The sequence below is a fragment of the Micrasema longulum genome, unplaced genomic scaffold (assembly GCF_059751315.1).
Source record: "Micrasema longulum isolate JH-2025_06_02 unplaced genomic scaffold, ASM5975131v1 h1tg001858l, whole genome shotgun sequence".
Lineage (NCBI taxonomy): Eukaryota > Metazoa > Arthropoda > Insecta > Trichoptera > Brachycentridae > Micrasema > Micrasema longulum.
Genome location: NW_028279032.1, coordinates 164,150 through 191,730, shown reverse-complemented (window position 1 = coordinate 191,730; position 27,581 = coordinate 164,150). Strand labels below are relative to the sequence as shown.

Sequence of the window (27,581 nt, the reverse complement as noted above, 5' to 3'; positions counted from 1 at the left end):
CAAGTAATTATTTTTAACTTTTTATTGTTTGTTCTCCAGTAATTTTAATGCAAAATCGTAACGCAATTAGATTATTAAAATAATTTAAACTAGTATTTAGTGTCCGTGTGTAATTAAAAATACAGTTTTGTTAGTGAAATAGAAAAGAAATCCTGGAAAAGTATTCCCAACTTGATAAATACTTTCAGGAACAATCCTGGAAAAGGAAATCGAATGAGGATTATTCTGCCTCATTGTGTAGTGATTGGCGAATTCGCCTATCATACTTTAGAATTAAGGTTGGATTCCTGACAAGATGGGTATGAAAAACTTCTTTAAAAAATAGTTTCATACACAAATATTTCATTGCCTCTAGACTAGCACCTGAAGCGTAAAGCTAATCATCATTTCTTAATAAGACGGGTTGTGATACCGTAGGTAGTGTCGTGGACTCTGGATGAAAAAGTCCGTGGTTCGAATCCATTTCGAGCTTTTAACCCATTTTCGAATACGGTTTTTACAAACAAAAGCAAATTGCTCTAGAATTGAAATATTTAGATTACATAATTACAATAAGGATTGAAAATACGTTAGAGAAGGGAATATAAAAGTCTTGGCATTTACATGGCTTATGATGGTCATTTTAAATCCAATGGAGTAATAAAACAATGTCTTTAAGAAAATAAGACAAAAAAGGTAATTATATGTATTAGATTCTGAATCAAATTTATAACATTAGCTTATCATGATAACTCCTTGGGGTGTTAAATCCAGGCATCGTTTATAAAATTTGACGAACTCAAACTATTGTGTAAATATTATTAGAATTTAAAACATAAAAGTTGTGGTCAAATATTTCGCTAAATGTTATAAAATATTTGTTTATAACCATATACCGACTTACACGTACCCGTCTCTTCTGTTTTGAAAAAAAGCATGTGGTTTTAAATTGACATGTTGATTTTATATTTTTGTGCAGTATTTTTGTGTGTAGTGGGTTTTGGATGTTAGTTTAATTTGTGTCCTGATGAGGAGATGGGTACGTCTCAAAACCGGTAAACACGAAAAGTTGGTAAGCACAAAAAGTCGGTAAATATTTACAAATATTTAACAACATTTAGTACCGTAAATATATGGGGAAATCATGGCAAATATTTATTTTAATTAAAGCAATATGTGTAGACCATAGGGCCTACAAAGGTATCAAAAACGAGGTGAAGATTAAGAAATGGCGATGATGACGATAAACAAGAACTGGAAAACAATTCCACTGTCTATTTATCACAAATATTACTTTTTCATATCTTCTCGGCTCGAGTAACATATTTATGATATTGCTCATATTTAAGCAAAAAATAAAAGTCTTCTTCAATTTAATGTGTGTAATTTTACACATTTAATTTTAAAATAAAAATTATTATGTATGCCTACGACATTGGACTATTCTATAAAGTCAAACAGACGTATTAACAAACAATGACATAAACGAAGACCTAACTATTTTGACTAAATGGACAAACACAAACTTACTTACACTTAATGAAAAAAAATGTAATAACATGCATTTTGAATCTAGAAAAAAATATCATAAAATAGATGCTCATATAAATTATGAACGACTAACTGAAATTGAACATGTTAAATACTTAGGACTAACAATAGACAGACAATTGAAATGGAAAAATCATATCAACAATTTCATTAGCAAAGTGGCGACATTATCGAGTCATTTTTTAAATAAAAAACCTTGTTCCAGAAACGGAACAAATTCTTATGTTATATGCAACTACTATGGGGAACAGGAAATCAAAATGACATAAACAGACTAAAAGACAGCAAAATAAAATATAACTAAACTGGAATCATTAAAATTTATCCATATTTTAGCCACGGATGTAATTGTAGACGAAGAACTAAAACTTGAAAAAAATTCTAGTAAACATGGACACAATACAAAAATATTAGAAAAATATCACATGCAACCTTCTAAAACGAGACAAGTAGAGTCGAGACTAATAAACGAGGGACTGGAATTATACAATAAACTACCAGACAAAACTAAACAAGACTCGGATAAACTTTTTAAATGATGTAAAAAATATTACTATCAACAACAGAGTTAATAGAGAAATAAAATATTATTGTGAAATTAATGTAATAATCCGTAAGAGTTAATAAATTAAGTTTCAAATATTTCATATTTATTTTTTTTTATAATTAAATTAAATTGACTGATTTTTCGGCAACTTTACTAACTTGTGTATTTTATCTTTCAAAAAACAGTAAAAAAATGACTTAAAACAATGTTAATAATATTTGATACCCAATTATTTATTCCGAGTTAAATTTTGGAATCTACGCTATGTTTCAGTTTTCTAACTTGGGTACAATGGAGGATTCACAGAAAATTTCTGCCAAATACGAATATGAAGTGATTCCGCAAGATAAAGAAAAAGCAGGTTATAATACTTCATTTGCATAATTGTATTAGTAAATGTGCATAAGTTAAACTTTTCTTACCTGTCGTTAGATTTTGCACCTGAATCTTTACATTCATATTTGTTTATCTGGAATCTAAAACAAACACATTAAATTGTTATAAATAGCTTATAAAATAAATCTTTAAATCATGAATGAAAAAATTTGTTACGTATTATCATCTCTCTAGTCAGTTTTCTTAAGAACCTAAATAGTGAATATAAAAAAAGTGCACTACATTTGGTTTTAAAAATTTTTTTCCTGCAAAAAAACGTATTTAAACTAGTAAAAATGGAACCATTTAGCAGCTTAACCCTAAAATCAAAACATTTGCCTGAAAAAATTAACAAGAACCGGGAAATGCACTCTTCTTCGCTCCTAGATAACGCACTTTATTAACTAATGAGATAAATATTTTAAAAATGCGTTATTTTCTACTTATATTCAATTTGTATAATCGTTTGTGCTTTCTGTCAAATTCAAATTCCTTTACTAGACCAAAATTATATGACGAATAAAAAATAATATTCACATATTTCGTTAAATTGGCGGCCTCCGTGGTGTAGTGGTCAAGACGCTTGACTCACAGACGGAAGGTTCCGGGTTCGATTCCCGGTGAGAACACAAAAATTAAATGTGATTTTTCTCAAGCTTGGGTGTTCTGTGATGTAATTCACCGCTGTAATTGGGCCTCCTGGCCTGTTGTGGTGCAAAAAAAAAAAAAAAAAAATTGAGATAGCATATTATATCAGAAACTTTTGGGCAATGGCTCGATATTATGAAGGTTTAATACTCTTAAATACCAACAGTATTTGCTGTAGTCAGTTAACCCACGCCCGGGCAATGCCTATGTTGGACATGTTTTATTATGTATCAGGTTTTTTGAGCTATGTGCATTTTCTGTCAACCTATGTAAAATATCTTCATTAAATAATTAAAAAAAACTGATAAACTTATTAATTTTTATTTATTATTTAAGATATTTAAGAGAGTCCTTCCTGTAAGTTTCTTGCATAATTTATGATCAAGACTATCATGTATGTTATGTCAAAGAGTTAATTAAACAATGCACTTCGTTATAATTAAATCAACATAAAATTTATATAAGTTTAAAAAGTAAATGCTATCTATGTTATTAGAATTTAAGTTATATTCACTCTAAACACTATTTACCAGCTAAGTTTTTATCATGACTGAAACATTATTATAAGATTTAAAAACAACAGAATAGCGAAACCATTTAAGCTGTTTTCGTTTTTTTTTGCATAAATATTATTATCATTCATGAATGTATATATTTTTTCCGAGTCTCTGTATTTTAATACACAGCAAAGGATGAATATTGATACGCTGCTATTGACGATTAAAATATTATCGTTGTTATTTTGTTGAAATTGATGTTTTTTTTGTGTAATAACAAAATTCATTGCTATCGTTCGAGGAGAGGCTAATGTTTTAGACTCCGAAAAACGAGAATCAAGGCAACTCTAATAAATCTGTATAATAAAGGACCAAAGATGATTATGAGTTCGCGAAAAAGGTAAAGGATGCTTGGTCAACAGCATCGTTCCACGGGCTGGCGATGGTTCTAGTTAAAAACAAACATCCATAATTATGATGTGGTATTGGATTCAGTGGTATTAGTTGAATAATAACTAGCAGTAATTTATTAGTACAACCATCGGACTAAATACATTACATTACATAACGTTTAATACATACGTTTAATATTCATATTGAATCAGTCCTAAAAAAAACATATAAAATGGTCGGACTTATTATGCAAGTATCAAAACCTTTTAAACATGCAGAGACATATGAAAAACTCTACAAAACATTTAATCGTCCCCAGGTAGAATACTGTACTCCTATTTGGTCATCTTACTATAGTGTAAATATTAACAGACTAGAAAGGGTCCAACAAAAAAAAATTAAGCAGGTCGACTACCGGTTAAACATGAACTTTTCTAATCATGCTGAAAGTATGCAGTACCATGGAATAAACTCTCTTAAAAATCGAAGAATAATGTTGGACCAGTTATTTTTATTCAAATCAATAAATAATAAAATTAATTCTCCAAACCTACTTGAAAGACTTCCATTCCGTGTGCCATCTAGACCGACAAGACAAAATCTTCTGTTTTACACTGAAAACGCGTCAACAAACTATTTTAAACAATTTGAAATACCTAAAATATACGCCCAATATAACAATATATTTACCGAGGCTGATATTTTTTCTGAAAATGTTTGTAAATTTAGGTCAAAAACTATAAAAATTTTGAGAGAAGCAGACATTTAACTTTATTATTATTATTATATACATATTTTTTCATTTCGTTTCTTTTACATTTATTTTATTGAACATAATTTAAATTATTGTATTAAGCGTAAACAATTTTTTTGGTGTGTGCATGAGTTTCTTACACCAATATACAAAGAAATTGGCAATATGTGTGTACATACTGTTTGTTTACCTAATTAAATAAATAAATAAATTACATTTTCATTACAGAGTCAGCGCCATACATTGGCTATGGAAAAAGACACAACCAAATAATACTGTTGTTTTTATGCGTAACATCGTCATGTTTCTGCAGAGCTTGTTTAAGTATTGCCATCTTGGGTATGACAGATACAACAAACCCCAACAAAAATATTCAGGTAATAAATATTACAATTAATATTCATATCGACGGTGGAGACGAAAAAAGTTTCTAAATGTAGCTAACTTTACGGAGCAACCAATTTTTTTATTATTATTAATAAAAACGTAATTTAATTTGAAATTTAAATAATGTAGGAATCACACCAAAATAATGTGTAAATAAGTGATTTTTTATAAATTAAAAAAAAATCTAACTCTTATGAAATGCTGCTACATGTGGCTTAGGAACTTTTTCCTTTTCATCATCGATATATTTGTATTTAGCCTGTAAATTGAAATAAAACACAAATGAACTATAATCAAAATAAAACACTAAACTTAAATAAACCTTTAATTTTACGCAACAAATTATTTATCCCGTATGTAAACAAGGCATTTCGATTGAAAAGTGGAGATGCTTTTAGCTCTGAGATTTTCTGAGAGCTAATTTTTTATTTTTAAACCTTTATTATAACGACGTAATAACTTATATTAACATGTAAGTTACTGATTAAAAATACTTGGTACACTTCTACTTATTTGTTAGACCAAATATTGTTTTATGTCTCCGTCAGTATTCCCCTAGGAAGCCTAAAATTACCTGCACTTTTTGATCCAAGCTTGGGAAATTCTGATTATATTTAATCTCTTCCAACATGCATCCAGAGAACAGTCTATTTTTTAAAAACTTTTTAAAAATGAAATTCAGAGTATTAGTTTTATAAAAAAAATACATGTGATGTTATTTTGGATTGGAAGCGACGTTTGGGATAACGATACAGTGCCCATCATCTAGACTGATGTAAGTTTAATATAATGGAGTTCGCAACAGTCGATTTGGGATTGAAATATTTTATAAAAATAAATGTGCCACCTAATGGTATTGTTAGATTGAAATTGTCAAATCCTAAAATTTTTTAGTAGATTATAAAATGTTTAGTAAGAAATAAATTAAACAAGTTTGAATATTTACAGACACATACTGAATTTTATAACTCTAAGTATATGATTAATATATTTTTTTAAATAAATTATAATCGGGTTGTGGTCCCATGGCTTAGTGTTACGGACTCACGGATCAGAGGTCCGAGGTTCAAAACCCACTCTACCCCAACTTTTTAGAGCTAGCCAGAGCATTTACAACTCGTTAAAAATGCTCCCAAAATCTTAATATTTGGGAGGTATTTAGTATTTGCAGATGATACTCTATTGATCTATAGTGGTGATAATGCAACTGATATTCTAATAAACATTGGCTACATAGTGTTGAGTAAATAACAGCATTTAGCGATACCATTCCTGATCGATTACTTTTCGTTCCCATCCTTCCTTTGACCCATCCTTGTGGTACCTACCTAACATCAAGATAGAAGAATTTCAAAATTAGAAGATTTGGTTTTAGAACAAAAACCAAACAACATTTTTTGATTTCACATAAAATTGGATAAAAAGAGGTTAGAATCGTCGCGCGTCGTGGAAAACATTGTTACATTTTAAGTTCATTTTGTCATCCAGTGCCCGAAATTAAAAAACATTCAGATCATATTAAAGGTAGGTATCCATTCCACGTTCCCATCCTTCATTCAAATATTTCCCAGTCACAAAACTGAATGAAATTCGTTTTTCATTTACAGTCCACCCTTTCGTTAACAGCAACCTATCAGCAAAACTACATCAATGAAGATTAGACTAAATGTTTATTCTGGTTAGATAATAAACCCATAAATAATCATAAAATATAAATACAAATAAGACAAAATATTAAAAAATAAAACGAAAAAATTAGCATGAACAAAACATATCAAAGCAGTTTTAAAAATAACTGGGTTCAATTATTGGGATAGTGAGAAGAACAGAATTCGTCGATAAAAGGACAAAATCATGATAGACAATTCTATCATACTTCCAAATTTTGTATGTTTTTATTTTTTATTTTTTATTTATTTATTTATTTAAACGCCTTGTAGGCTTTAACATGTTTTACATATATTTTTATATAAATAACAGACATATTTTACACAAAAGTAGCAAAAAATTGAAAATGAAGTAATAAGAAAAAGAAAATAAAAATATATAAAACTAATCTAACATATAGTACATACATACATATATTCCAGTAGAGAAAATAGAAGTTAATTTTTTCCTATCGGTTATATTAAAAGAATCATAAAATTAGAAGAATGTAGAAAAATAATTATTAAGAATACATATATAAGTTAACAAAAGGTATACAAAATAAAACAACATAGTATTATTTAAGAATTTAAATTTGGAGATAATAAATTGATACACTGCCTTTTAAAATTCAAAAGTGTTAAATATCTCTATATCATTTGCGTATTCGTTTGCAAACACATGAATTCTCCTCATAGGCGAGTATATGGATAAATAATATGGTCGCAGTGTAGTAAACAAATGCAAGAAATAGTTCAAAGAACGATTAATAAAGCACTTAAAGTAACATTTATTTTTAATAAATATACTAGAACTACAAATTTATCTAGAATAACAGAAATGCTTAATTTAGATAGATTAATTTACACAGAAAAGGTAAAGATGATATTTGAGATAAAAGAAAATAAAATAATAAACTACCATATACATCCAAAAAATACAAGACCGTCAAATAATTTAACTCACGAACAACCTAGGACTAACAGAAAAAGAAACAGTTTTGTGAATACAGCAATAAAGTTCAACAATTAACTTTTTAATGACTTTAAAAAAAATACAAAACGTAATATGTATATTATACGCACTCGAAAAACACATAAAAAAAATTGTTCTTACAGCCCAGGTGACGAGTAATATGTGATGTTATTTTATCGATTTTTACAAGTGTCGTAATAAATATATTATCCCTTCATACCAAGACTATGCTCATAACAGCTGATTGGGAATATTTTTTACAAATTAAATATATAATGTAATGTAATATGTAATTTATTTTGTCAGTAATAAGAATGGAAATATATCCTTTTTAAATTGTTTAAAATAATGTTTAAATTGTTTAAAATAAAAATGGGTGAATGTTACACGTTGTGTAAAGTGATCGCTTGAACCAGCTGATGATTAGGTCATCCATATATTTTTATCAGCATTTTGATTAAATATTTTTTAATGTTTGTATACTTATAAGTCCCAGTAGCACATAGTTAAGTAAACGACATGATATGAATTTAACTCCACGTCAAATACAAGACTGGGTCGACCTATTTTTTTGTGATAATTTATCTAACATTGAACAAGGCCATTACATAAACAATTTTGAAACATTTAGCACTCTTTACACATATTAAATCAGATATGAAGTTTCCTCTGGTAAGGTTTAATATTGGAATTTGGAATATTGCATTAAAAAAAACATAAAAATGCGACTAAAATTTCAATTTCTATGAAAATATTTACCAGTGAGCATAGGATAACAAATTTGTTTTAAAAATAATTATTTAAGGCAGTTGGATTATTTGATAGAAAGGTTGTCTGTGCTATGATTCAATAAAAAAATAGGGGGATGAAAAATGCGGTATACGGAAATAAGAAATGCGAATAAAAAGGGTCTGTGGTCAGACGAACAAAACAGATAAAAACCCTATCTATAAGGCGTCAGGAAAGAGAATCAGGGTTCAAGGGCACTGGGCGGAAAATCTACATATTTTTTTTAGAAAAATAAATATTTGCGTTCTTATGATATTCGCAAATATTTTATTTTAAGGGCCATTTTCAACGAGTCGTAAATAAATCACTATTAAAAATGGGAATTAAATTGGGGTTGAGTGTGATTTGAACCACGGGCCTTTGAGCCGTGAGTTGGAGACACTAGCCACGGGACCACAACCCGATTCAAATCTCATTAAATGGGCGCATGACTATGGCTTAGTAATAAATTCTAAAAAAACTAAAATTGTTCACGACATGTATCCTCACCATATATTACTAAATGTGAATTTGAAATACAAATACAAGCTCATATAAATTCTTGCCTTCATTCAAATTTAAATATAGAATCAGATAAATGTAATTGTCCTATTATAGATGTAAATAATCATAAATATTTAGGATTAATTATTGATTCTAAATTTAGCTGGGGTGTTCATATTGATGGAATCTGCGACAGATTAAGGAACTGGATTAAGGTGATTTATGAAATTAAAAGCATACTACCTTTCAAAACGTTAAGATACATATATACCTCGCTCATTGAATCCATTATATCTTACGGAGTGCGTGTCTGGGGTCTCACCTTCCAGTCTCATCTGGGTAAAATTTATGATATTCAGGTGAGACTGTTGAGGGGGATCGTACCGGATAGCATAATCCGTGAGGCGAAACATATGGGCGAAAGTGTATATTTTAAATTCTGTAATGTCTTGCCGGTAAAACAACTTTGTGACTATAAATTGATTGTAGATCACTTTGTTGATCTGGAATATAAAAAAAGAGTTTCCCACACTCACAACACTAGATTAAAAATTAAGGGCTCCCTGTCTGTTCCCCGAATTACAAATTACTTCGGAGAGCGAACATTAAATTGCGTTGTTCCAAGATTGTTCAATGATCTCCCACAAACCATCATTAACATGAAAAATCTTCAAATGAAAAAAAAAAGAACTGAAGAAATATCTTCTTTATACTTTCTAGTGCCTGTTTATAAATAAATCTGCAAAATACAAATAAAATAAATGTAATATAAACCTGTCATAAAAAAAAAATGTTTCCCACCGAAAAGTCTTTAGACTTAGTGGGTAACAAATTCTTTTATGTATTTTTTAATTATAAAATAAACGCTGCTCTGCAGCACTGAAACTGAAAACTGAAATTGAATCTGGATAGTACAGCTCCGGGTTGTCGGTGACAAGATGGCACACATAAACTGTCACCACTTTTTAAATTTATGCGGGTGTAAAACTAAGATGCGGGTGATCGTAGAATAATTCACTTGGAACGAGTTTGGCAGACTGGCACCTGAAGGGTGAGACTGGTCACCTTAGCTTCATATAACAGACGATCAAACTAATCTGCGTTTGGTTAACCAATGCAGTGCCTTGTGCACAACTGGGTGTGAAAACGGGTTGATGATAATAATGCTATGTTTGTTAGTTTGTTTATAACCACCGCACCGGTGCAAATATTTACAAACGTTTATTCAATTGCATAAAAACAAAGATACTGCTTTAAATAAAAGTGTATAGCTTATATTAGGTTTTTATTATTTTCATTGTGTGTTTTGTAGTATGAATAATATAGATGTACATAAATACCTTGTTTTTAAAACTGTCTGAATATTTGTTAATTATCTTTGTTTTTTAAGTTAGTCTTCTTTGTTTATTCTCAAATGTAATTCCAAAAAAGTATATTGTTAAGTGTCCTCGGCACGAGGAACCCCAGTGAGGTCACATTATTTTTATTATTAATTATGGTTTGTAAGCAAAAAATATGAATAAATAAATAACTAAAAAAAATATTAATAACCATGTTCTTTTAAATCTTATTTCTTACAGACATTTGACTGGAGTAAAAGCACCCAGGGCTTTGTATTGAGTGCGATGGGGTGGGGCGAAATAGTTATCCAACTGCCCGGAGGGTTTCTGGCGTGTAAATACGGAGGAAAGAATTTCGTTTCGGCTTCGATCATATCTGCCGGAGTTTTCTCTCTGCTGACCCCCGCTGCCTCATACATAGTACGTATAGAAAACGAATAGCGAAAATGAAGACTTGCTTGTTGCGATGTTTTTACTGGCTAGACTCCACGAATAGAGGATCATCATAGTTTAAAGTTACACTACACACTTGCACTTCGTACTCTTCTCTTCATTTTGACATCCGCTTACAAGTGGAGCATTGAGGGGATCCTTAATTCAACCATCCACCTGCTGCTGTTATAGACTCCTAGGAGACTCTCTGTCAGCTGCGCAAAGAGAGGTTTTATTTAAAATATTCCGTAGGAATGTAAACTCTTTACAGATTAAGGAGGGAAAGGAGGATGTATGGACAGAGGCCAACACGTCATCCCTACCCCTCAGGATCCCCTCGATGCCTAAGTATCTTTAAAATTTATAAAACAATTAACACAAATAAATGAATACAAAAATAATGACAGTAAAATATTTTTAAAAAAAAATATTTGTTTTAAAAGCAAATGAGATCTGTACTGTTATCTGATCTGTAAAATATAAAAACATGTGTACGTAAGCGACAGTAAATCACATTTCACATTTTCAATATTAAATTACAACAAACAAAATTAAAAACTCGGTTATTGACTACTAGAGACTCGAGACAGACGATCCGAATACCACCCCCGTAAGAGGAATTCAAAACAAAAGAACGTGTGTGTTCTGCTCGGAAGGAAGCACACTCCCAACTGTATCAGAATCTCACTGGAACAGTTGCCAGTCCCACCATATTTAACCCACTTTAGCTTCGGCGCATCTGAAGAGCTCTAAACGCAATACACAAGTCCGGACCCACCGATTAAAAAGTGTCAAATTCATTCTTGGCCATTCGATCCACATTCCATGCTGGTCGCATGATTCCTATCCAACCATTCAGCATCGCATCGTCCAATAGCACAAAGTACCACAGGTTGTATTCGGCCGATTGATGGTCATCTCAACAAGCACATCCCGAGATGGGTAATTCTAAGCATATGAAGCTTGTCTCTTAACTCTCCATGTCCAGAACCATTTGGGAGGTATGATGGTTAAACACCAATAACTTGCTACAAATCCTGTGTCTGATGAAAGGTAAAAAAGACCACGTCTATCTCCCTGTACGTGCCATGTCCCATCTGTTCTGCCATCAACTGAAAGTTACGTATTTATTTATATATACGCCCAATGGGCATTTTTATGGACACATTTATACATAGAAAATTATTATAAAAAAGTAGAAAGACTCAATGGTTTATAGTAGACTTTGTGGGAGTGGAAGCGGGAGAGAGGTTAATAATTGAATTTGATTCAGTGATCGTTTAAAAGAAGACAAATAGTTATCAAAGAAATCAAGACTGGTATGTTTGTTAGCAGACCTAAGAATTCTGGGCATAAGGGAATAAAAACCATAGTTAGTTTTATGGTTATCGGTATGAAAGAGTAAGTTTTGTCTGAGGTTTCTAGTTGGGATATTTATTTTTTTTGAGCTCAGTAGTTCAGGCGCATCAAAGAGTGAGTTGAAAATTTTAAATAGGACTATAAGGTCGGATTTATTTTGACGGTCTTGAAGTGAAGATATATTAGAGGTATTTTCTAACTCATTATACGTATAAAGGTCTTTGGATAAGCCCAACCTCTAGCCTATAATATTAAACATCATATAATATCACATAGTCTCGGAAGGGCGGGCTAATTATAATTATAAGAGAAGCATATGGACATTACTAAACGCGGAGAGGAGACCCTATCGCTAGTCAGCACTCTTGCCTCGTCGCACGTCAAGTCTGCGTTCGTTAGATCCACCAGTTAAAGCTGAAAGATCGTCATCAACGGTCTTCCAGGACGGCGGGAGCTCGTGTGAAGAAGATACAGTTTAGGTTAAGGCTCTCCTGAGGCATCTTCAGCACGCGCACTACGCACTCACTATTTATATTTTCACTCCTAGCCCATTTGATGTCAAGATGAATCATAAAAAAAAATGCTGTCTCATTTGATAGTCGGCCGCTCTTCCTTTCCAGTTCCACACTTCTAACGTTGCCGTATCCGCACTGATGCTGTCCATCCATTGCATTTTGGGCCTTCCTGGTTTTTGTCGTCCTTGTGACAGAGAGAGTTAGGCGTTTCAGTGGGTTCTCGTCGACCATTCTAATTATGGTTGTATTTTTATAGAATGGGTAATAAAACTCAAAGCTTATTTAAAAAAAAAGTTTTATGAAACCGATCGATATGTAGATATTTAAGCACTTTTTAAAAGCAAAATTAGGTATGTTTCAAAATACTGTTTTTAATATTTCTTACATTTTAAGGGTAGCTGGCAAGGAGTCTGCTTTGTGAGAATGTGTATGGGATTAACTATGGGACTATTGTCTTTAGCAACACAAGTTTTACTCGGAGCATGGATACCAGTTCTGGAACGTAATCTTTTAGGAAATATTGTGTACTGTGGTGAGTTATAAAAAATAATTTTGATATGAACTATCAACCGAAATCGTTAATTTTTTAATAATCTTTTCACAATCAAGCTTTTCGCCTGAGCATGCAACATGATTGATTATACACCTGTTTTACTTTACGGTTTTCAGAACCAATCTGTCATGGTCGTGCGATGCCAGTAGGAAGATGAGTCAGGCAGTTCAACACGATCACTTTAAAAATCGACATCGCTTACATGAGTGAAACTATGTTTAAGGGGTAAATAATCTTGTTATTAGAGAGCATTTTGCCTTCATAATATTGAACCGTTGCTCAAGAGTTCGTAGCCTGATAAAGTGTTGTTTCAATTTAATGCTTTAATTTTTTTTTTATTTGTGTAATGTTGGTCTTATATAAAAATTAATTTGGATTTTATAATTAGGATCAGTTTCGATTTCTCGTGGGCAAGTACTTTAATTATAAACACGCTATCCAAGATTATTTACAAAGCCGCACATGATTTTCAGCTGGGCTTAACGAACTCAAAATGGCACTACATAACTAATCTCGAATAAAAAAATCCTCCCCTTTTGCTAATTTTTAATTTCCGCTTTCATTTTGAAGACAAAACTCGAAAAAATTATTTATTCACACATATTTGCCAATTAAACCTATGTTTCGTTTATTCACATACCTACGTACTGAAACTCTAAAAATATTTAAATAGTATGTCGGCCATGTGTTTTTGGTCTTTGGACTGGCACTTGAAACGTTAGACTGATAATCTTACCTTCATGTAACAAAAATAATTAAGATTGCTGCGATTGGTGTACAAATACAGTGCCCTATGCACCACTAGGTGTGGAAAGGGAATGATTATGATGATGATGAATATCATATACTGATTAAAGAAAACAGGTTTAATTAGAGAATTACTTTTATTAGTAGTAAAAATGTAAACATCTAATGTACAAATTTATCGATAATGTTTATCTTATTAAATTTCTTGGTGGAATTGCATTTTAATTATAATAATAATGTTAGATATTGAAGTAAAATTATTTTTCAATAATTAAAATGGAATTCCATAATGTCAGCAGGGAACTTTAATCTATAAAAGACAACTGACAAGACTGCAAAAAGTTATTTTATAAGCGACAAATGGCAACATAATATTCATTCAAAATAACATTACAAATAACAAAATATTTAAAGTGTTATATTGGGACAACATTTCAAACCAGGAACTTTCGAGCGATGGTTCAACATTATAAATATATAATAAACTCAAAAGCAAGAGTTTTTGCTTCATAAACAAAGTTTCAATGATGTGAAAGATGTAGATTTCTAAAGTGAAAGTGATCAGTTTCTTGACTGCTCTTCCGATCGACATAATCAGAGGCAGGTTGGTTTTGGAAGCTGGGAGGTAAAACAGTCTGTGCTGACGCTGTCGGAGATCATCCATCAGGAACATAAAAAAAAATGCTTTCTAAAATGGCTGAGTTCTCGATAAAACCTCTTGTTACCCTGAAAAAATTCGTAAATGTGAACCCATCTCTTCTAAGTTGCAAACTGTCGGTTTCAAGCAAGTCCAAGAGGAATGCAGTGGGATAGAGAGCCACGGACTACCGTACCCCCACATTTAAAGATACCTTAGATTTTTTTTCTGAACCCTCTCCAACATGAAGGAATATCTCGCCTCGTGCAAACTCCATATCACTGAGGCACTCTCAATCTCAAGCCTAGTTGTACAAGATTCTGAGTCTCCACTTGTATATAACATAAGAATTTGTTTACTTTCCCAAGAATCTGACGATGTCCGTCACGGCGAAACGCAGTCGCAATATTTTCCTTATTATATTTTAATAAAGTATTGAATTATTTAGCAGTTATGTATCTCTTATCCATGAAAAAATATATGTAAACGTTTTTTAATTGGTGAATAAATTTGTAGGTCTTCCGATCGCTATAATTCTATGTATGCCAATATCCGCGTACATAGCGGGCAGTTCCTACGGCTGGCCATATATTTTCTACTTTTTTGGCTGCATCAGCCTGTTTGCTGGTTGTGTATGGATATGGGTCGGAACTAATTCTCCAGCTGAACATTCCACAATATCACCTGAAGAGAGAGCCTTTATAGAGAAGTCGGTAGGATCTGAAGATAACAAGGGGGTAAGATTTACAGATAAAGGTCGGTTGCTTCGGAAAAAGTTCGTAAAAAAAATTAAAATGGCCGCATTAAAAAAGTTAGCTAAAGCAACCGAATAAGTATCATTTTGACAAAAAAATAACTTTAAATACGAAAATCATAGATCGGATGGAACCAATGCTTCCCTTAAAATCAAAAAACAGTCATTACATATTTTTTATTTTATTAAAAAAATCAAATATAATTAACTACTTTTTTAGAAACTACAAACAATATTTTTTAATTAGTTTTTGGTTGATCGTAGTGATCTGAGATGGGTTTAGTGTTTATCTTAATAACTTTTTCAAAATTTCGGCCAGCCTACACAAAACCTTTCGACTGAGCAATTATGCGCTGACGCCCCGGACTGACGTTAAATACACTTGCGCTCCGTCTAATTCTAGAATAAAGAGCGGCGTTAGTATTTTGTCTCTTTTAAGGCCTTTTAAACCTGTACTGAATTTGCAAGTCTGCGCATACGCAAATTGAGATGTTTTGTATGTCTGTGGAAGCAATTATAATAAACCAATCCAAGTTTATTTTTTGTATATTGTGACTGTTTCATAACAAATTTAGTACTTAAATCGGTTGATACGATGGTATTGTAATATCAAACTATGAAATAAAATTATTACGTAAAATTGCTTTTTAAATACAGGGTAGAGTTTCAAAGCAATGAAAATATACTAACCCCCCTAAAACCGCAGTTTTTTTGCAATGTTCGCTCCTGAAAAACTGGATGTATTCAATATTAAATATTCATAAGAAATCGAAAGTTTAATACATTAAAAAAGTATTTTGATTCAAACCATTAAAGAAAATAGCCCAAAAATTTAAATATTTTGGGAAATCATGAGAAAATTCACATTTAAATACATATATTTTCATAGGAATCTTATCATACGAAACGTTTCATTTCAGGACAAAAAAATACCATGGAGAGCAATCCTTACCAGCAGGCCAGTATGGGCGTTAATATTGACTCAAACTGGAGCATTATATGGGTACACAGTAATGCTAACTGAAACCCCTAGTTTCTTCAAGCTTGCATTGGGAATTGAGTTACAAGATGTATGCATAATATTGTATTAATTTATTGGGAAAATTATAGGAAATCGAAATTAAATTAACTTTTCGTAAGATCGTAATATAAATTCCCCCACACTTAAAACATTTTTATAGTAAAAAATCAAGTTAATTTTCAAATTTGTATACTTATCTTTCATCACAATTTTGTTTTAATTACACTCTATTGTTCATTGACCCTTACACGTATGAGGTTTATGTCGAATATTATCATTCTTCCTTTCATAGTTTAACTTCCCTTACTAAACGTAGAAGCATTTCTGATCTGTCTTTCCTCTTCAAAATTTTAAACAATTTTATCGATAGTCCATATCTCTTGGAGCGTATTTCAATCAATTGTCCCGCAAAGTCAACAGGACCATTTGATTTTTTATAATTAATTGCCCAAAAAAAAATATGTTCAAAACTCGTTTATTTATTGTAGCTGCTCCAAATTTAATTTACTTTATCCCCATTTAGATATTTTTAATACAAAATTTTGTGACTTCAAAAGAAAACTTTTTGAAACATTGTAAAATAAAACATTTGTAAGTGTTTAATAAGTTTACGTTCCTTTAATTATGTTTATTTTATTAAAACATCAAAATTTTGAATTGGTCAACTATATTATGAAAATCCCTCTCCTCCACTCCTCCTATCTAATTCCTCATCCCTTAACCTTCGTAAGAGCTCTTTTTTTTTCTCATGTCTTATATAATATATTATTTTTCTCTTGACTGTGTAACATGTTCTCTCATTATATTTGTGAAAAACTTTAACTGGATGTATGTACTATTTTTTATATTTTGTATTCTTATATAACAACTGTTGTTTTTCCTTAATAAATAAAAATAAAAATAATATTTGCAATAATTCGGACGGTAACAAAAACTGCGTTTATTCACTTGCATATTCCAGTTACGAAAATCATTTTCCATAGTGGTGAAAAGTACAAACCAATTGTAATTCAAGTTGAAAAATTACTTTAGTTTTTCCGATACTCTCTATACAGTCACCGAGTATATTTTTTGTTTTGTCACGATTATTATTATATTCCAGAGTGGTTTGCTTGCTGCTCTTCCATACATCGCTTCACTTTTCATGACTCTGCTGGCAAGTTGGAGTGCAGACATCCTGCTAAATAAAGGTTATCTCTCCCTAACGGTTATTCGGAAACTCTTTAATACAATAGGTAAGCCACTTTTTCTAAATAACATAATCACATAGGCAAAATAAATCATCAAAAAATGTGTAAATGGAACGATATTTTTTTCCGGTTATTTGATACGTTAATTATTTATTTGCACGATAACGTGATCATTTGTTTTATTACGATAAAAAATTACTAGAACGAAATAACCGGGCTTGAGATAAATCACATTTATCACAGCAAATCGAACTCTTAACACTCGTCCATTAGGCGAGCGTCTTGCCACACAGAGGTTGATAATTTTAAAAGTAAATAAATACGTTTTTAGTCTGATCAAAAGTTTTTAAATAAAGTGAATTTATTAACATATTACAACGGAGATGAAGAACATTTAAGAGAAGGTAATATAGAAGTCTAGGCATCTACAGGGCTTATGACCTGTCAATGGCTGGTTTAAGTGGCCACTGTACACACTGTGTAACATTCACCATTCTGCCTATATTTGAACATCTATATTCCTTCAATTATTCCATCTGTTGATGTTTGTGAAGTTAATATAAACAGCTGCCCAGGGAGTTGAATCCAGTCCTTGTCTACAAAAATTTGGACAAACTCAAAATATTGTTAAAGCGAATTTAATTTATTCAGACTGTGGGAGTTTCGACGAAACCCGGTCACTGTTAAATATATAAATTAAAGTAGAATAAATCTATATCCGTATTTTAATTAATATAATTAAAATGTAATGCATTAAAAAAATAGTAAAAAAAACCATTTTGAATTACTTAAACAAAGATAAAGCTATCAACTTAACTTAATTATTAACCTTGTGCCATTTGCTTTTGTCTTGAATAATTAAGATATATTTAATTTAACTCTTCATAAAAATGTCTCTTCAAATAGTTCACTAAGGCTTACAGTGTATCATTCAGATAAATATATTTCGAAAATACAATAGTATGAAAATAACTTCACTTCACGTCTCAAAAGTCTGGTCATTTTTAAATAATCCACGAAATAACAATATATTTTTATAAAAAATTCAACTAATAAACTTTAATAATACGAGTATTTTACCTTACAAATTGGTGGTTAATAAAAGCCATAAGTAGGTAGAACATCATAAAAAAAGATGGTTTTGTTTTTACACAAAGAGAAATATTTGATATTATTTTCCAGGAACCTGGGGTCCAGCTATTACATTAATTGCCCTGATATATGTTCCCGTAGGAAATGTCACCACAGCTGTTACTTTTATTATTACAATTTTAGCCTTTGACGCTATCACAGCCGCAGGATTTATGGTGAGCTTATATATAAAACCACCTCTTCTGAAAACATTAATACTGTAGTCTGATGAAAATCATTGTCATCCAAATCAATTTTGTCATTCTGAAACGCCGGTCTTGTAAAATTGCGCATTCTAAATAATCTCTTCAAATTCTATGTAAAATATAATTACTTTTCGACTGGCTGATTACGCCCGATGAAATTTAGACTCAAGTAACATACATTGGTATTTATGTAAGGACAAAATATTAAGAAAAATTATTTCTAACAATTTAAAGATAATACACGGTGGGGCAGGAAATTATCCCAAACTTTGAAAGTAAATTAATAAACAACAAAAAACGGAAGAACAAATTTATATTTTGGTATCAGCAAAATTTATAGCTGGAAGTAAATGTTATAAGGTTTTTAAGAACATATAATTAAAGAGATGCCCCTCATTAATGTACTGCTGTCGCCTGTTCTGCTTAACTATGAAAAGCATCTGTCTCGGAATGCCAGCTACTCCAAGACGTATTGCTTCAAGGCTTCTAAGGTTCTGAGTCGATGTTTATACACCTCGCTCATGAGGTAGCCCGGCGAGCGCGACGACCGTGGAATGTCACCGTACCGGGAGATCAAGCGCCGGGGACGATTTCCCAAAAAAACAGGGATCGAATTTCTAGCAGCGTTGTCCGTTGCACCATCCTGCTAAAACCACAATAGTCTCAAATTCGTTTGTTGAAGTTGTGGATCACAAAATTGTTGGATCATATTTACATATCGCTCTGAATTGATGGTAAAAGATTGATTGGTTTCCTTAATGAAATATGGCCCAATGATACCTTTGCCGCGTTTGCACGCCAAACTATCACTTTGTCATTGTGCAGAGGATTCTCGTGAATTTCCTTTGGGTCCACAGTACTTTAATAACGCATATTCTACTTGTCAACACTTTCAGTGCCTCGATTATGAACGCTATCTTCATCTGTATATATCGAGATGGAATATTTAACTTGTGTACTATCTTTATCTAACTCGGTATGTTCTACCTACTTGTCATATCGACATCATATGATCGAAATAAGACAATGGAATGACCGCAAACAATTAGTCCGCCTTCCTTACATCATTAACATTTAAAATAGTTCTCATTTATATTTTCAATAGACTTCTGCAATAAAAAGTGCTCACTGCAAAGCGATTATAAACTCCAATAAATCCCAATTCAAGCAAAAAAATGCTCGCATAAACATGAATTTTGCATGACTTTTGGAAATCACCTAAGGGGTACGCTTAACGATCGTCTGTGTGTATCTACCGATCGACTACAAAGCCGATTCCCATAACGTTTCGATACATACACTCGGAAAGATAGTAAAACAGATGGAAAAAATAAAATAACTAAATTATATTTTTAGAGTGGTAACTTTCTAACGCATATAATCTGTGTCTAACGCCTAGATACTCTTATTTGTTAATAGGACAAAACCTAGCGACATTATTTTCACATCTAGGCGTTTGTTTTATTAAAGTGACAGTTATGTCGGAATTTAATTCGGCTTCAAAACTTACTTATTTCTATCTCATATTTTTAATAGGCTTTTAAGAAAAAAAAGTGCCAACTTCAAAACGATTAAAATTTTTAATAAATCATAATTAAAGGAAAAATTGCTTGGTGAAACAAAATTTTTGACACTTTTAATGCGTAGATAAACGTATCGAGGGGATCTAGACCCGTCTGTATAAAACGATGTACAAATCAAAACTTGATGGTGGGGGATCGGTACTATACCTTTGTAGTCGGTCGGGAGACTATTATCTTCAACTATGACGTCATACTGAAGCTATGTCGATTAAGAGCGTAGATATGTGTACCGTGACGTACGCTTCCCCTTGATTCATATCGATGTACCTACCCAAAACTTAACGGCAAGGGGTTGGTAGTATATCTTTATAATCGCTAGTGATAATTTATCTTTAACTATACCGTGAAGGTGAAGGTATGACGTATTTATCTTCCCATCATAATTGAGGTCCAGAAATGTGAAATGTGCGTCTGGTCACCAAACAAAACACACACATCTTGAGGCAAGTTTTAAATTCAAAATTTCACATGCCTGTTATTGGTTTTGTGAGTCCTGTTGTGACAATTCTTGAACGGTAACCATCTTGTATGGATAGAAATGAAAGTTATCGTAAAAAAAATCGACATTCAGTACTGTTTAAAATTGCGGGCAAAACGTTTAGGAGACTGCAAAATCGATCTTGAGCATGTAGCTCAATGTTTTGTTCATGACTGTCTCAATGACTGTTCCTCTGAGCCCCAACTCTTACATGCATCGAAGTTCTTCACCCATAACGAAAATTTTGGTCAGGAACAGCGTTTTTTTATTTATTTCTTATTTATTTGGAAGTTCAACAAGAATACATAAAATACATACATTTTTTAAGTAAGCATTACTAACGTTCTTTATATATATTCTCAATTATAGAGCTCCACCATCTTTCATAAATTTTATAAAATAAGTTTGTAAAATCAATTTAAGTAATAATAAAGATTAAGTTTAGGGAACGATAAGAATAAAGATTGAGTTAAGGAAATAAAATTGAGTTAAATATAAAAAACACTTATTTTTTTTTTTTAGGAAAAGAAAAGAGAAATTAAAACATTTAAGATGTAATAAAATAGACTAAAATTAATTAACATACACGAAAATAAGGATTAGGCATTTGATTTAAGCATCATTTGCTCTATCGTGATAAATGTCAATGTTAACTTTTTTTTCTATTTTGTTATTGAGTCTTAACAAACTTGCAAGAGGGTTAAAATGTGCCATATTGTTTGTAAAAATTGGAAGGTAAAATGTATCAGGTGATCTCAGACGCCTACGGGGAACGTACAATGACACATTTTGAACACAAAACACTGAATCAACATTAATGTGAATTATATTATACAAGTACATCATATCTATAATTTGTCTCCTGGTTTCTAACTTTTTAATTTTAAAATACTTTTGAGGGGGAATTCGATGGCGAGTACACATCGCATGCTGTACTGCAAAGATATACATGTTTTGGGAAAAAATACACCCCGACGGAAAAGCGCGTTGCTCGTTCGACCAACTATTTTACAACTGATGGTGGCACTGACGGACACTTCCGCTGCTACTGCATCATTACAGTCTATCCCCACCCTTCCAGAACTTCCCCTCCCTTTACAGCGCAACCTTGAAAGTAGTGATACTTCCCTGCTCCAACTTGTATAATGAATTGAACAGAAAAGTTATAAAAGACAAAACTCAAATTTTGGTTTTCAAAAATAAATATACAATCATAATAAATATAGTATCACTAATTTGTTTATAAATTTGCATAAACCACTTTAATTTTTTTTATTGACCGTTTTATATATACGAAATAATATATTTTTATACATTCTAATCGGCCAGTCGACGGCATTTTGTGCCACTTCCTAAACATTACAATTACTGTCTTTTTGTTTTTTTTTTGTGTAAAATATATTATATCGATTGAGACAAAATCGATAAGAGGAGAAATCCAATCTGTGTGTCCGAAATGATTTAAACATTGTTCAAATGATTTATGAATTTTATTTTTCAGCTCAATGGAATAGACCTTTCGCCGAATTACGTTGGGATTATTGTGAGCATATCGTTTACTATGGCTGATCTAGCTTGTGCATTTGCACCGATCGTCTCGGGGTTAATTTTAAAAGACCCGGTAAGTACTTACAAATGAGAGTGTTCATTCAAAAAACGTTGAATGAATATTTAAAATACTCTGATATTTAATAATTTACATATTTATTTGATGATTCACTTTTGATGATTTTTTGGAATAATTGTTATCCATCAATTTTGTGCTATAATAAATATACGAATCAACAATGTTTTGAGTATGTCCAAATGTTTCCAAACTGGCTGGATGGCCACTTAAATCAGCCAATGACAGGTCAAAAGCCCTAGCCTAGAAATCCATATTCCCTTCTCGAAAATGTTTTCCTTCTTTGTTGCAACATTTTTTTATATATATCCCCTAAAATGTATTTGTTTGCTGCAAAGCTCTGCATCTTCTTTGCTACTCTGATCTGTCCAGTGCGGCCCTCTTTAGCTCTTCACATTATCGTCCTCAGCTCATGTCCTCGTAAAAGTGTTCGATGTAAATAGTAGTATGATAATTAAAGATATTTTTATTTATTTCAGACTGATATATCTCAATGGAAAACAGTGTTTTTAATCACATCGGGGAGTTATTTCTTTGGCAATGTATTCTTCCTAATTTTCGGATCTGCTGAAGAAGAACCATGGAGCGTATTGTTAAAACGACAAGATAATAGTAAGAAGCTTACTTTTAAATTTGTACAAAGTCTACTAAGTAGGCTAATTGCTATATTTTAGAGCAATGACTTCCAACTCACTAAAATAACAATTAAAATAAAAATAACAAATCATAAAAAGCGTGCAGGTTAAAATTGGCAGTCAAGAGTAAGAAAGCGTTCACTTTAAATATAAATTATATGTTAATGATCGTTTTTATTTAGTAAATTTACTGATAAAATAAAATTTTAAAAACAAGTGCAGGAAAAAAGAGTACTTAGAAAAGCGTTGAGGAAAGGGTTCTGTGTGATGGTATGAAATTATCTGAATATAGGGTTGTGACTGATTATTATTTTGGGAGCAGAATATTGAAAATAAAAGATTTTAACGTCCGAAACATTTTGGAAATCCTGAAATGAATTTGAAAAGGACAGATAAAATCTTACAATTTAATTCACTACACCTTTAATCTTTAAAAAACAATTTAATTGTTTTAATGATATTTATATTTAAGGCTGAAGGCTGAAGTCCTTGTACTTTAGGGGTAAAATAAAATATTGCTTTGTAAAATGAGCTGTTAAATAAATATTTCATACTGACCTTGCCAGAAATAGAAAACAAGATATCGAGGGTCGAACGAGCCAACCACACTATAATATAAGATGGGCTTATATTCACAGTTTTTTTTTTGTCGAATTTTACCTGCAATTAGCTGGCATTGACGAGTCGCAAGCACCCATCTACAATTATTCTTGTATATTTCAGAGAAAGAACCTTGTTTTTTCTCTGCATGGATACGAATAACATGCCCAGACTTCCATTTTCCCTTATTTAAGTTATTCTCCATCCCTGTTATAATTTGTTAATCTTAATAAAATGTTGCATTTTAATTGTGTTTGGTACATTTTTATCAGTACTTAAATAATCGTTTTAAAATTTCAGATGAAGAAACTCTAATGAAAGAGGAAGCTTTGTTGCCAGCTAAAAAAAATGACGGGAAAAATTATCGAATCAAGTCGCCATAAGAATGTTATTATCATACTTGTTGTATCATCACGTCGTCAACATGATAGGAGAATTCTCATCGACCTAAATATTATATTTATTTATCGCAAGTCAGGACAGGAATATAAAAATAATATCCTATGCCGTACACGGAAATTAATAAATTATTTAGGTATTCATTTTGTAAAAAATCAATTAAATAAATTTGTGGCAACAAAACTGACTGTTCCTGTATTAAATTTCGAAAGTTATTAACAAATAAAATAGCAAACTTCTAACTCTCGACTGACAGGGTGATGAGTATTAACTTATACCCAGCGGAGATGAATCTGATTACACCCAAAAGTGTTGAAAATTATCAATAATTTTGTAAAAAAACATTTTTATGCCTAACTTTCTTAAACAAAATCGTACACAAATCTTTATTGTTCGTATTTTTATTGATTCAGAGCAAATTTTGATGATTAACACTTTGTATCCCGGAGCCGTGTAAACACGTGATTATATAACCATGCGTTGTGTCCCGGTCCCGTGTTTTTACGTGGTTCTAGTGACTTTTATTAGTACTTTTTTGCTGCTGGTAAACCACGTGAAAACACGGGACCGGGACACAACGCATGGTTATTATAATCACGTGTTTACACGGATCCGGGATACAAAGCACTAAAAAAGGAGTGAGGCCCTGCATATGTGCGAACATTGCAATGCGCAATGTGGCTCTCCATAAAGGTCAATTTTGGCAATACTATCATACAAACATTACTTATTTCATTAACAAATTTCAACAGGGATGGAGAATACCTTAAATAAGGGAATATGGAATTCTAGGCATTTACTAGGCTTATGACCTGTCATTGGTTGGTTTAAGTGGCCCCCTTTACACACTGTGTAACATTCACCATTTTGCCTATGTGTAAACATCCATATTTCTTCAATTCTTCCATCTGATGATTTTAGTGAAGTTAAAGAGCTGAAACCTTTATTGTTGTGAAGAGATTCATCTGACTGAATTATTTCACATACTAGGCAACGCCTGAAAACAATTTTCCAATTTTAAACTTCTTCTTGGACCTGATGGTTTCATTACAATATTTGAGTTTGTCCAAATGTTCGTAGACAAAAGACTGGATTTCACCCCTTCAAAAAAATATTTCAAATAAATCTATAAAGTTTCAATAGATTTTACCTAGTATTCTTATAATTGTGACACTTTTAAGAAACCCCTAACAAAGCATGAAATTTCACAAAAATGGGACGGGCACAGGGTAAATTCTATGTGTATTCGGCCGGTGCTCAAAGTGTTAAACGATGTTGAAAACCCACAAAAAAGCCCATAGGGTGAGTTTTAAAACTAGGTCTAATCCGACCCATAACGGCCACGGGCATATTTTTTTGTCTCAGAAGGCTGAAAGAGTTCAATCCAAAAAATATTGTCAATATTCAATACAACCTTTTTTATAAAGGCCTAATGAAAAGTGTTTAACGAGATAAAATATAGATGTTATTGAGATCGAAATTTGTTGCAACAGGTAGATAAAACATATTTGAAAAAGGAATATGAACGTCTAGGCATATACAGGGGTTATGATCTGTCATTGGCTGGTTTAAGTGGCCACTTTACGCACTGTGTAACATTCACCCGCTCATCGTCCCGAAGGAAGAAATCCCGCCAGTCTACAAACATTTGAACATACTCAAAATATTGTTGGTTAAACTAACTAGTATAAGAAGAAAAATAACAATTTAAAATTTGTTTTCAGGCGTTACCTAGAAGGTGAAATGGTTTAGCCGGATGAATCTAACATAAATGATAAAGGTTTCAGCCCTTTTACTTCATACAAGTCAGATGAAAGAGTTGAGGAACTGTGGATGTTTGAACATGGGCAGAATAGGAAATGTTACACGGCGTGTAAAGTGGCCACTTAAACTAGCCAATGGCAAGGTTGTGAATGGTGTAAAATAGGCTGTGAATAATTAAATAATTACGTACACTTTATTTAGGAAAATTGTACTGTATAATTTATCTATACATAAAAATAAACTTTTAAAAACCCATTAGGCTAATTTGTATTAATTGTCAGTAGATCTTTTTAAAAATAAATACTTTTTTTTATCTATTTATTTATGCATATACACAGTACTTTAATATGGGTACATACAAATATTTAGATATTTTATTTATTTTATAAACATAAACGGCAAATCTGCCTTTTACAAACATTTATAATATTAACATATCTGGCTTAATATTATTTTTTTTTTTAAACATGAATATCCGTACACCCAAGATTTATAAAAAATAAAAAAAACAAATATTATACAAGATTTATAAAGATATATTATATAAACTCAATCAACATTAGGTACAGTATTTTGCGAATTAATGTAAACATTTAGAAATACCTTATTTTTTAAGGAGGCTTCACTTCTGCAAGACAATGTTGTCGGCTGTTTATATTTACAAAAACACAAAACCTACATTTTGCATTAAGTTTTTGTTGATGAGAGTCGTTTTACCGGTTACTTTTAATGACCTAAACGTGTTTTTGTGGATTTGTGAGATATAGAAAACAATGTTAGAAACATGATTGTTTAGGAAACTGAAAAGATTTGGATCAAGCTGGTAGACATATCTAAATCTTCCACCATGTCATGTTACAAAGGAATTGTTGAACTCTGTCAACGAACAATAAAGTGAATCTTCTTGATTCGCCAGACATTAATCCAGATTCCTTAAAACGTATTGTACAGTAAACGTCAAGGTAATTAAATCAATCCTTCAGGCGTGCTGACACATATTCTAGAAAGATAATTAAACTAGTAATGGTGCACACAGGTTTTTCCATTGAAAAGTTGTATTTGAAAAAAACCTGCCTTTGGTTGTATTTATTCGCATAATACTGTACCTTCATATTATTATTGGCGTAAGTATAGCCTGTGAGCTCGCCAATACATGACAGATGACATTAACATAACCATAGAAAAACATAGCAGTTGAGCTCTCAGAAGTAAAGCAACGTGAATGCAGCAATGCTTGAACTACATGTCAATAATATTCTAATAATAAATAATATTATTTCGCCATAATGAACTTTAAAGCACACCTTGGTTTAATTACTAATAGTATTTTATCGGTTAGGTAGGTGTATTTAAAAAAAAAATGTTGCGTACCTGAGAAAAGCACAAATAATTATGTTTTTGTTAATGATGTCAGTAGCGACACTCAGAGAGTGGCTTTGTGACGTTTTGACATTTTTTATAAGAAATTCATGGCGTAGCCGAAATACTGTTATAAAAACGAGGATGTTTTTGTTGATTGACGTTAGCAGGCGCTACCCAGGGGCGACTTTGTGACGTGAGAAATTATTTAAAAAAAGAGATTCATGGC

At 31.6% G+C, this 27,581-nt stretch overlaps 1 protein-coding gene across 1 annotated transcript; it reads left to right on the top strand.

Moving 5' to 3' along the window:
• Positions 1-210: 210 nt before the first annotated feature.
• Positions 211-24,678, top strand: LOC148273717 (putative inorganic phosphate cotransporter). Its single transcript, XM_088238319.1, has 12 exons — positions 211-299; positions 2,351-2,438; positions 4,973-5,121; positions 10,606-10,785; positions 13,065-13,203; positions 15,125-15,345; positions 16,283-16,432; positions 17,486-17,618; positions 18,756-18,880; positions 22,473-22,592; positions 23,075-23,207; positions 24,131-24,678. Exons 2-12 carry the CDS (start codon positions 2,369-2,371, stop codon positions 24,211-24,213), a joined length of 1,503 nt encoding a protein of 500 aa, XP_088094445.1. The 5' UTR covers positions 211-299; positions 2,351-2,368; the 3' UTR covers positions 24,214-24,678.
• Positions 24,679-27,581: the final 2,903 nt, after the last annotated feature.

Excerpts from the sequence above, each read along its gene's own strand:
- LOC148273717 (XM_088238319.1), top strand. The coding sequence starts at position 2,369 with ATGGAGGATTCACAGAAAATTTCTGCCAAATACGAATATGAAGTGATT. Across the intron at positions 5,122-10,605 it reads ACCCCAACAAAAATATTCAG|ACATTTGACTGGAGTAAAAG; the intron begins GTAATAAATATT and ends TATTTCTTACAG. Across the intron at positions 10,786-13,064 it reads CCCCCGCTGCCTCATACATA|GGTAGCTGGCAAGGAGTCTG; the intron begins GTACGTATAGAA and ends TTACATTTTAAG.